The sequence below is a fragment of the Odontesthes bonariensis genome, chromosome 4 (genome assembly GCF_027942865.1).
Source record: "Odontesthes bonariensis isolate fOdoBon6 chromosome 4, fOdoBon6.hap1, whole genome shotgun sequence".
In the NCBI taxonomy this organism is placed as follows: Eukaryota; Metazoa; Chordata; class Actinopteri; order Atheriniformes; family Atherinopsidae; genus Odontesthes; species Odontesthes bonariensis.
In genome coordinates this window covers 28,317,640-28,328,505 of record NC_134509.1, presented here as the reverse complement: position 1 = coordinate 28,328,505, position 10,866 = coordinate 28,317,640, and the positions used below count along the sequence as shown (strand labels likewise).

Sequence of the window (10,866 nt, the reverse complement as noted above, 5' to 3'; positions counted from 1 at the left end):
CAGGTCGGGTGGGAGGATGTCTCATTTTTAGTAGCACGGATTGATGCTTTTGTGTGGCAGAAGGCTTCAGTAACTCGGATTTTTGTGGCATATCTGGAGAGCACACTCTTATCCCACTTATCATGCAACAACTCTTCACAGCCTCTCTGTTTTCTAATGTTTCATTCAAAGCAGCTCTCTGATGATGTAGATGCCAGCTTTCTCTGAGTCCTCGTCATGTTTTGTGGTGCTTTTGTGCGGCCTTGTGTTGTAATTAAACATTGCGGCTTCTCATTGTGCCTACAGGCACCTTAGTCCCATGTTTTGCAGTACATTGACCTTTGTTATAAAACTGCCCCAGAGCATCTCTGGGCTGAGGTACAGCAGTTCATGACTTTGGTTTGCAGCCCCATACGAAGAAGTGTTGCTTTACGGTCACTTGACTTTTTTTTTATGGGCTTTTGATGGTGTTCTTGTGGCCTCTTAAACATGACATCAAAGTGTGTGGCTGTACATTTGCTGGGCCCACATGAAAACTGTTTTTTATGACATCACTCTTCGTGTGCGATCTCTAACCGGCCACAAAAGCAACTCATTCAACTCCAGACTTTGACGGGGACTCAAAACGTTTACTGTGTGTCTTCTGAGCCACCCAGATGTGCTCTTTCTCTTTTGCTTGGGATTTTTGCTATGCAGATTAAGACAGCTGTTTTTGAGCTTCACCTCACAGGCTGATCACCCGATGCTAAATTCAGCATTTCAGTATTCATGCTCCCATAAAAAATAGCATTTTTCTCTGAGGCAGCAGTATATTTTTTTAATCACACCTTTTTGTACCAAGGACAAAGTTTTCCAAAAAAAAAAAATATTATTGGATCCATTTAGATATGAAAACTGACTCCAATCTGGATGAATCATCTTAGGTTTAGCCGTTCCGTCCCTGTCTCCACATGATTTGCTGCTGTCAGTGGACACAGACACACTTGAAAGTGTCTAGTGTCACCTAGTGGTTTAAACTGTGCTGCATTACAGTGGCTTGGTGCAGAAAAAATGCATCAAATGTTTTTTTTCACATTGTTCATGATAACCACATGTTCTACGTTGATATTCTGAGATTATAACTGAATGAGAAGCCATCTTATCACACACAGTTTGTCTTTCATAGGAAGATAAAGGGTTGTTCTGATAATAATAAATGATAATAATCTGATTAGACATCACTTTTCTTTGGGGTTTTATTCATTCCTTTGCACAACATGCTGATATATCATGCCAATGATAACAGTCACACACACAAACCTTATATGTTTGTGCCAATATGAGCCACACTCTGATTAATAAGGCATTTTTATTTGACTAAGCGTTTTCTTCTGGCTGGAAATGACATCACAAAGTGACAAAAGAAAGCATGATGAATGCTTACTAAACATGGAAATTGTTCAAAGTTTTTGATTGGTCCTGTCACACAACGTTCCACGATCACTGCCACTGGTGTCATTTCCAGCCAGACGACACTTAATGGTAAAATAAGAAGACATTATGAAGAAAAGAGATTTTTTTTCTTTCTTTTTAGAGATGAAAGTAAGAGATCAGACAGTTGAACTGCGCTGTCATCATCAGAAACTACTGACAGCTTTTTATCCACTGGGTGGAAGCATTTCCCTGATAAAGGGAGACTCCCACAGTTACTACACAATGTTCTAGGTTATCTCAGCAGCAGAAAGACAGGACACTCTGTCTTTAATAACAGGACATGAGTCTACACTCATCTTTCCTTCCAGATGATACACCCTGAGATAACCAGATAAATATAAGTAGTGATTACTGCAAATAATTGCTCTTGTCATACTGCCATTTACTGTGAAACTGAATCCTTTTATGGAGCTGATGCTGGTCATAGACTCTAGTTTTATACTCACTGAATTATAGGTTCATTTATAAGCCTCCTTGTTTCCAATTTGCTTTTTAACTTTTGATCACAGTTTCTGTTTGCATGCTTCAACATATCGGTAACAGCTGACGAGGAGTTGTAATCAACCCCAGATTGTCTGGAGCCACCGTGAGCTCTTCCTGACGTGGAAAGTGCAACGTCTTCATTACCACATGTCCACTCCGGTGCAACATGGTGATTTTGTGCATCTGGGAAGAGTTCAGCTTCTAAATCTTCTTTCCTCAAACTGAGCTTTTACGAATGATAAAACATTAAGTACATGCAACCCTCGATCACACGCACTTCATGTGTTCTGAGACAGATTTACAGCTCGTGCAGACTGCTGGACGTAGTCCTAAAAGCAGTGTGCACAGTTCTGAAAAATATGACACCTGACAGTAAAGAGAAGCTGCTTTCTGCAACTCATAAAATCTGTCTCTCTTTTAACTTAACTTCCTGTTTTACATGACAATTCAGAAACTTCTGACCATAAATGACTGTTACTATCATGAATAAGTGTTAATCATTTCAATACTGTACATTTTTCTTTTTCTTTTTCTGTTCTTTTTTTTTTTTTTTTAGATTTTTTAAAAGAAAATTGTGCCTTAAATGGATTGTGAAAGTTTTGTTACAGGACACAGGCCTTGGTGGTGAGAGGTCTATATGCGGTATATAAATACATATATAAATATATATATATATATATATAAATCTAAAATGGGTTTGAGAGAAGTAGGCTACTTATGAGTAGTCGGTTTAAGGAATCAGAACGTTTCCTTATGCGTGAGCTAAGCTAATAGTTGCTCAGAAGAAGGGTGCCAGAAGATGGAATATTTCTCCATTTAAAACAACTCGAACCAAAAAGATTTCAAAGAAGTTTAAGCTAACGCAGTATTTTGGATTTTCACATCACTTCGGTTCTGCATCGGTAAAGAAATGTCTAGCTATGAAATTTAGGAGGTATGGGTTGTTTTAGAAGCTGAAAAAGAAATCACTCCTCTGATAGCCCCGCTCTGAGTAGCTTCAAGCTTAGCTCTCCTGGTAGGATTTTGTTTCCGATTCTCCAAATTGAGAGTGCTTCGACCGCTGTCAACAGCAGGTCGACACCGGCTACTCTTAAGTGCTTCAAACAACCCCGACTGGTCAGGTTCTCTCGACCATCTGGGGGTTCCCAACCCTTAGGGAAGGAGATATATTGTCATTTCACATGAATAAAAGCAGTTTTGATTTAATTATGAAGATGAAAGTCAGTAAAAATCTATATTTAGTTGATAACGGCATGCATCTCAAGGTGGGAGAGACACAGAATGTTCAACCACATCCCAACACTTTCATCTGTGAATCTTGCTGTGCTCAGTTACCAAAAACCATCAAACCCCCCCACCCCACCACCCCCAGACTGCATCTCAGGAGAAAACGGGTCCACACAGAAACTATTTCTGTGTGTAAAACCTCATTCTCACCTAACAGTTATGAGACACAAGCATGTTACAGCTAATCTCTAAAAATTCTGGCTTCTCATGTGACTTAAGTTTATTATTATATGGTCTGATTTATCTTGAGACCCACAGAAAGGGTGCAGACTGCCTGCAGGCAACAACTGTGGCATGATGTGTCTTTTCAGGAGTAAAGCGAGAATAATGTGAACAAACTGCTTATGTTTTTTCTTGTGGAAATAATGTGAGCAAGTGACTAGGACAAAAGCCTTTAAAAGGTTTTTGATACAGGGTGTTTTAAAGTCACAACCTTTATTCATCTCAGTCAGTGTGAGCCATTGCTTTACAGTACATTCAGGATAGAGACATTTCATTGTATTAAGAGCTTCAGTCCTTCAGGTTTGAAAATCTTGGTGTTTTTATTGTAAGTATTGCATCTTCAACTTACACGGCTAGAATCAAAACCATCGAAGTGCAAGTTTTACAAAGGATGGCCACAGGTTCAGAACAACAGGAGGGCTCCCGACTGCACACAGGACTGCTTGCTGAACTGGGCTGACCTGGGACCCATTCGCTCAAATCAGCCTCCTGAGAGACCAACCCCAGAGTGGGGCGTGGTTTACAGGCAACACTGCAACTTTCACCTCGGCAGGCCGGTCCGCTTCAGGCCAAGGGGATAAACTAGAACTCAACCTTTATCAAAGTCTAAACCTTAAACAGAGAGGTGGATAATATAGCTTATAAATCTGCAGCGTAGCCAGAAATATTGTTCAGACCTCCCAGTTAACTGATCCAGGACCTGTCCGAACTAAATTCTCAGTGCAACATTAAAGCTGCACTAGCTGCACTAGACAGATTTGTCATTTTAAGATAAAAATTCTTCAAAAGCCTGATATTCACCGAACAGCAGCCTGAAAAGATCTGTCCAGATCTTTAGTCCCGGATCAGGGGCCCTTCTAAAGCTCAGCCTCAGGAAGAACATGAAGACAAACAGACGCTGTACACACTCACACGAGAAAGGACGGACCTGGCTTCAGTCAAAGCAATTCTTAAACTTTGTTTTAACCCATCATGGATACACAGAGTACAGAGCTTACAAACACTCCGATTTGTCCCAGTGCAGTAAAACAACACGTTTTACAGGTTAAAAAGTCAAGCATCCGATTCAGGTCCGACCAGCGAGCGGAATACATCCGTTGTCAAACTAGGGACCCGTCTCCCGTCAGCAGTCAGGTTCATAAAAACCAATAAATGAGGAAGAAATCAGAGCAACGATAAGATGAAGGTTAATAACTTAAATGGGGCAGAATACATGTAAACTGTCCCTCAGAGAGAGATAAAGAGAGAGGACACTGAGGTGTTCGGAGGTGTTTTTGGCATTTTTGAAAAATATTCAAGCACCAAAAGTGGTGACTTTCTGATTCCGTGCCAAGCCCAACAACCTCAAAAGATCTCTGCACAGAGCTTACAAGTCAAACTCTACACCATAGCGACGTCCTTCAGAGAAACCAAAGGTTTGTTCTTTTGAGTTGAATTTTGCTTTAAATCCTCAGTCGGAGGCCTTGTAAATGTAAGACACATTTTGTCAACTAAAACACGAGTCTAATAGAGACTACGATCCTCCTAATAGAGGAAAGTGGAGTTTTAGACCCCTTTAATTGTGTAGTAGCCGGCTCAGTATTTGCCAGTAAAGTCTTGGCTATCAGTGAGTCTTGAGCAGAGGAAACTCCCCTCAGCGCAGGTCCCAAACAAGATGGAGAACCTCGTGACGGCGGGCAGCGGTCGGTTTGGGTCCGTGTTAATCGTCACAGGAATGGCGTGCTGTTGGGGAGTCGGCTCTGAACAAGTGACTCTAAACAGGCGAGGCTCAGCACTAGGAGCAGCTTAGGGGCCAATTACATTTCAAGTGTCCACTGAATAAAACATTAGAAAAAAAAAAATGGCTACATTTTTTTTAATAACCCTCCCACCCTCCCCACCAAAAAGATAAAACACAATAACCCATAAAATATATAATTCTTAATATAAGGAATGAGGAATATGCATCAAAAATAGGAGTAAAATAAGACAGAACCAAAATAAGTTAGCTTTTTCCCATTTCTTGTGCTCTTTTAGGGATGGAGAAATAAATATTTAAAATGGTGGAGTTCTTTTTTTTTTCCTTTCACACACAAACGGATGGATGACAGAAAGTAAAGAAAACTACGGCCGAAGTGCAGTTCTTAATGCCAGTGGAGATGGCGATAATTGACATCATTACAACCCGTTTTCTTCTTGCCACACTTCAAACACCCGCCCACCAGTGGAATGCCACATGCAGCTTTTTTTTTACCCCCCCGTTCACAAGTAATATAAACAGGAGGAGACCAAACGAAAAAAAAAAAAAAAAAAAAAAAAAAAAAGAGTCTAATAAATAAAAATTGTGCCAAAAAAAATAAAATTAAATAAAATTAAATCTGCGTCCTCCAATAAGTCCTGCTGGATGGGGGAGCTGCTCTGTTGTTTTAATCACATGGGTTTGTTTCAACCAGCAAAGAAATTCACTCTGAAAAGGACGAGAAAAATGTGTTTTTCCCCCAAAAAATGGAATTAAAAAAGCACAATAAACACAGGTCAAACAGCAACAGAGGCAATACTTCTATGTTCCATGAGCTCTACCGTTTTTAAAACTCATCTTTAAAGTTTCATTTGTTAAACTATTTGTATGTACAAAAAATAAGAATATTTACTTTTTTTTGGGGGGGGGGGGACGGTCACACACACGACTCTTAAATGAGGGGGAAAAACAACAGGAAGGACCTCAAACTGACGAAATGAAAACTACAAGAGTTATTGCTTGTTACTGCTGGATAAAGGATGGGTTTTTATTCCAAAGTTTGTAGTTTGTTTGGACTGTTTTCCTTGTTGCTGTTGTTTTCTGTGTGTTTTTCATTTCTTGGTTTGCGCCTTCTCGTTGTAGCTGCTTGTGGAGGGCAAAGAAACCAAAACAGAACACGCACATACACACAAAGTTACAATTTCCACTCTGAAAATGCACCGAGAACCCACATTCGACAGGAATGTTTGTTTTCTTTTTCCTTTCCTCCACCTTTGGAGCCGTTTTCCTCCACGTCTGGTTAAAAAAAAAAAAAACAATCACGGCAGACGAGCTCAGCGGTGGTGGATTTGATCGGCTTCCACATCGGTTGGTTTGTTTCACAATAGCACCAATTCAAGAGTCCGAGCTTCTGCGGTGTCAAGCAGAGGTAATGAAAGAATAAGATGGGGATTAAATTCGGGGCTGGAGGGATTTATTTATTTATTTATTTTTCCAGGGCCAAGCTAGCTGCGTTGATATGGCAAAGTTCAGCCACAGTGTGCATAAGACGTGCTCTGCTGTATCCAGGCCCAGCACCAGGAGGGGTAAGGTGACGCACACTGGATCAGCTCAACACACACCCACACTGGAGAGAAACTCTGCATTTCTTCAATTTTATAAGGATTTAAGTGCATTTCGAGTAAAAGTAGGGGTTGTAAATCTCTTAAAAATTCAAACATTTGGTGGTCTAAAGAAACAACAGGAGTCAAAATCAACAGCTAATTTTTGTTGTGGGTTTAAGAATCAAGATGATGTGTATACATTAAGTGTCTAATCTCCCTTTAAAATAAGCTTCAAACCAATTGGCAGCCTCGCATCACTGCGTCTGAGTCCCTGGTACCAGTGTTGGTCGGGGGCGTAGGGGCTCAAAGTTCAGAGGCAAGGCTCCTGCAGTGGGTTCAGCAGCGTGGACTGAAAGGATGGGCAGAAACTAAAAGGCTCAGTGCGAGCGGGGGCCGGCGTTGGGGGATGCAGTTGGAACGCCATTAGCTGTGGGCCTGCCCGTCGTCGTAGGTGATGGCATGGCTGGATGGACAAACAGATGGGAGGGCAGGCGGGGTTTGGCAGGGGTGGTGGTGGCGGTGTGGGGCTCTAGGAGGAGAAGGCAAGTTTGACACTGCAGGAGGAGTAGCCCTCGTCACTGGCCATGCTCTGCAGGCTGCTGTGGTCGTCCAGGTCGCTGGTGCTGGCCATGCTCACACTGTCCAGCTCTCCATGGGAGAACTCCGTGCTTTCCACGTCAACCTCGATCTCCTCTGCAACCGAGGATGGAGAGAAAAACAGACGACAAAGGGGGAGAAAAAAGAGAAATGAAGCATTTTGTTGAAAAAAAATCTCTTCTACGACTACAAAGACAACAAACAATATCGGTTTCCTGACAGAGAAACGTTCGCATTCTAAACCTTTAGCCTGTAAATCTCCTCCCACTGACGGCTGTAAAATTAGCCCGAGAGCAGCTGAGGCTGGAGGCTTACTCACCTTGGTCGGAGTCGGAGCGGTCGGAGCAGAGGGTGGAGCCAACGCTGTCCATGCGTATCCTCTCCCCCTCCCCTGGGCTGTTCTGGACTGCATCAACATTGCCTCCCCTCAGCAGCTCCAGCTGACGTTGGAGGTGTCTCTGCTCCCGCTCCAGAGACTCCAGTTGGTACTGGCTCTTCCTGTCCGCCTCTTCAAGTTTCTGCTCCAGAAAAAGAGAGAAGAGAAGACAGAGGAAAGGTCAGCTGTGGTCACCAAGAGTTATTAAGACTTTTATTTCAATTTCATTTGAAATGATGGCTATTGAAAGCTATCAGGACATGATTTTACAGACAGCATCATGTAGCCTTTGTTTCAGAACCTCTCAGGTTGTGCGGAGAGAAAATAGGAGCACAGGCAAAAAATGGTTATCCGACCTGAACGTGATCATATGCTATCAGTGAATGTTTCTTTCTCATAAGCTTCTGCAGAAGAAGTGTAACTGTTTGATTGAGACAGTATCCTGAAAAGCAACCCACCCTCACAATAATAAACCTCTGAGTTTAAAAATGTTCACCAGCAGGATATCTATTCACTGGCAAAGAAAATGTGAAGTGATCTTTGGAAAAGTCACAAAAAATGAAAGTGAGTAAACTTGGACTACATATGGTCTCCAGAGGGTGGTGGTATAGCTTTTGTGTAACTCAAGAGAACTTTGTTTTTACCATTTCTGTCTACCTTTTCTTTTTCACATCTTCTAAATGCAAATCAAAAACAGTCGTGGGGAACCTCGGTATAGGCCGATTGCACGTGGAACTGTGGCAAAGCTCTGTCGGTTACAGCTGCCCTCTTCCGCTCCAGCTCAGACTCGGGCCCTGCGCAACTCAACACAGAACAGCCCCAGTCGAGATTCAATATAATATCTATATTTAGAGTGTTACCGACCATTCTTATTTGAGAGCTGAGAGATAAGAACGTGATTAGAGGGAGGGGAATGACATGCAGAAAAGGGCCAAAAGTCAAACCTCAACGTGAACAGAGGAAGGGAAGTAATATAACTAGAGGAGCAACCTAAACATCAGTGCTAAATTAGGTGTAAATCATAATGTAAGGACAACGATTTCATAAGGAAACTAAACCACAGCAGCACAAAACAAACCTGAATGATTTTCCTCTCTCGTGGTGTTTACACTGCGCTGGCTCCTCGCTGCCTTTGTTTATGTCATGACGATACAAGCAGGGGCCGTGGCAGCGCCTGATACAGCAGTGCTGTGCTCTAACCTTGTAGTCTTATGTCACAGTCGCTAACACTAACGAGCGTGACTCCCAGCGACACACCAAAACAATAGGCCATCAATGAGCATTGGAGAGACTCCAGTTGACAGCAGCAGAAGTGCAGAGTGTTGGTAGTGAGGGACAACAATATCGGCTTTATACTCCCCTCCACCTCTGTCACGTGAATGCAGCTAAGCCAAGCTTTTCACATGCGGGCTGCTCAATCTGAGGCAGTCACATGCCTGTTTTCACTGTGGATGGGAATGTGCGATGCAGAACGTCTTGGTGCTTTAAAGCCCAATTATGAGGCAGGGAAAATATCACCAGTGACCAGCTGAGTTCTATTTTACACGAGCCAATCTTAAGCTGCCTGTGGTGTCTGTGCATGTCTAACTAATTACTGTAGGTACAATGTCAATTCACCACTGACCACTGATGAAAGGCTCCCTAACAGGACCGGCTGAATTTCTCGCCTTCAATTAGTAAAGAAAGATTTACTTCCAAATACTTCCAATTCAGATTTATTACAAAGCAAGTGCTCCATTCTCCTCATCTTCCAGCTTTCGCGATGAATTTGTTCATAAACTCAATGATTTTTCATTGGTACTCTAGTTTCTTTCTTTTTTTAAATCACAGTTTTGATCAGAAACTATGTGCATCATTAGGTCTTATGAATGATCCAAGCAGTGGGTCTCTGGCAGCAAAGGTCAAATCAAACTAAATCCAAACAAAGACTTATTTTTCTTTATGGTACATATATTTAAAAATTGAACAGTACGTTATTAGATGCCATTTAGGCAGGGTTCAAATTACAGGGGTAAAGAAGAGTTTGACCCCTCGAAATAAGACTTGGATTCCCCACTTAAAAAGGAAAAAAAAACAACAGGTTGGTGGGTTGTTGAATGATTTATGTAATTATGTGAATAATCTATACACTCAATCTTCTATCTTACTTGTAAGCGTAAAAGCGAAAATGTATGTGTTTATGTAAGTTGCTATCTAGTCAGTTTAATACACTTTACTTGTTTTCAGAGCTCCTAAATTAGTCTGTGTCATTCAGGCCAGTCCATAAAGCCCCCGACTACAGGAGGTAGATGAAGAGTTCTCAACTGTTGCTATGACAGTAGATTGAGTCAGGACATGAGGGTGCTGCTGCTTCAACCACAAACTCGGGTTGGTGAAGAACTGAGGCTTTCATGGCCCAGCTACAAAACACTAGCTCAGCGGTTCTTCGTTGTTTTTGTTTTTTTTCTTTGCAAAAAATAAATGATAGCGAGATAAAACAACTATCTCAGAATCAGGATATTCCAAAACAAAAAACTGACCTTACAAACGGCGTCATAGACTAGCTTACAAAATATATTTACCCGAGTGAGAGAAAAGCTCAACATACTAAGTGTAGAAGCAGACAGGAAGCTAAGCTCACGTCATCATAAATGAGACTAAATCCAAGGCACACCAGTCGGTGTGATCAGATAACAGATTAAGTCCCAATACATATTAAATAAACACATAAATATCTTATCAGCGCGGCGTGTGCTGTACTGATTCCCTTTGTGCCCTGAAGAAAAAGCCCCCCCCCCTCAACTGTCACTGTAATATTTACACCCGGCATTTAAGTAGTGCGTGGTCTGATTTTCATCTTAATCCATTTCGACTTAAAGCTTCATTTAAAACAGACTTCAAACACCTTTTGGGCTTTTGGGAAAACTTGAAAATGTCCACTGAAACGTCTTCTCTCTCAGAAGAATCGAAAGACACGGATCAGAGGCCATCTGATGTGTTAAACCTTCAGCTTTTATTGTTAATGATTGACTTTGCCCTCATGTTCAGAAATACTTCCTAAAATGCTAAGTTACTGTGTCTTGAAAGTGTGGATGTGAGGAGTGTATCGCTTCAGGCTAGAAAAGGTAAAATTACACAGGGGTTAGCTG

General features: G+C 41.7%; 1 protein-coding gene across 3 annotated transcripts in view; it reads right to left on the bottom strand.

The window, feature by feature from the left end:
- Nucleotides 1-5,331: 5,331 nt before the first annotated feature.
- mxi1 (max interactor 1, dimerization protein) overlaps nt 5,332-10,866 on the bottom strand; it is a 28,507-nt gene continuing 22,972 nt past the window's right edge. For all 3 annotated transcript variants that reach the window (XM_075463835.1, XM_075463834.1, XM_075463836.1), the window contains 2 exons: nt 7,682-7,880; nt 5,332-7,458 (listed from right to left, as the gene is read on the bottom strand). In XM_075463835.1, the coding sequence (XP_075319950.1) occupies nt 7,295-7,458; nt 7,682-7,880 (363 nt within the window). In that variant the 3' untranslated portion in view covers nt 5,332-7,294. The remainder of the gene's footprint in view (nt 7,459-7,681; nt 7,881-10,866) is intronic.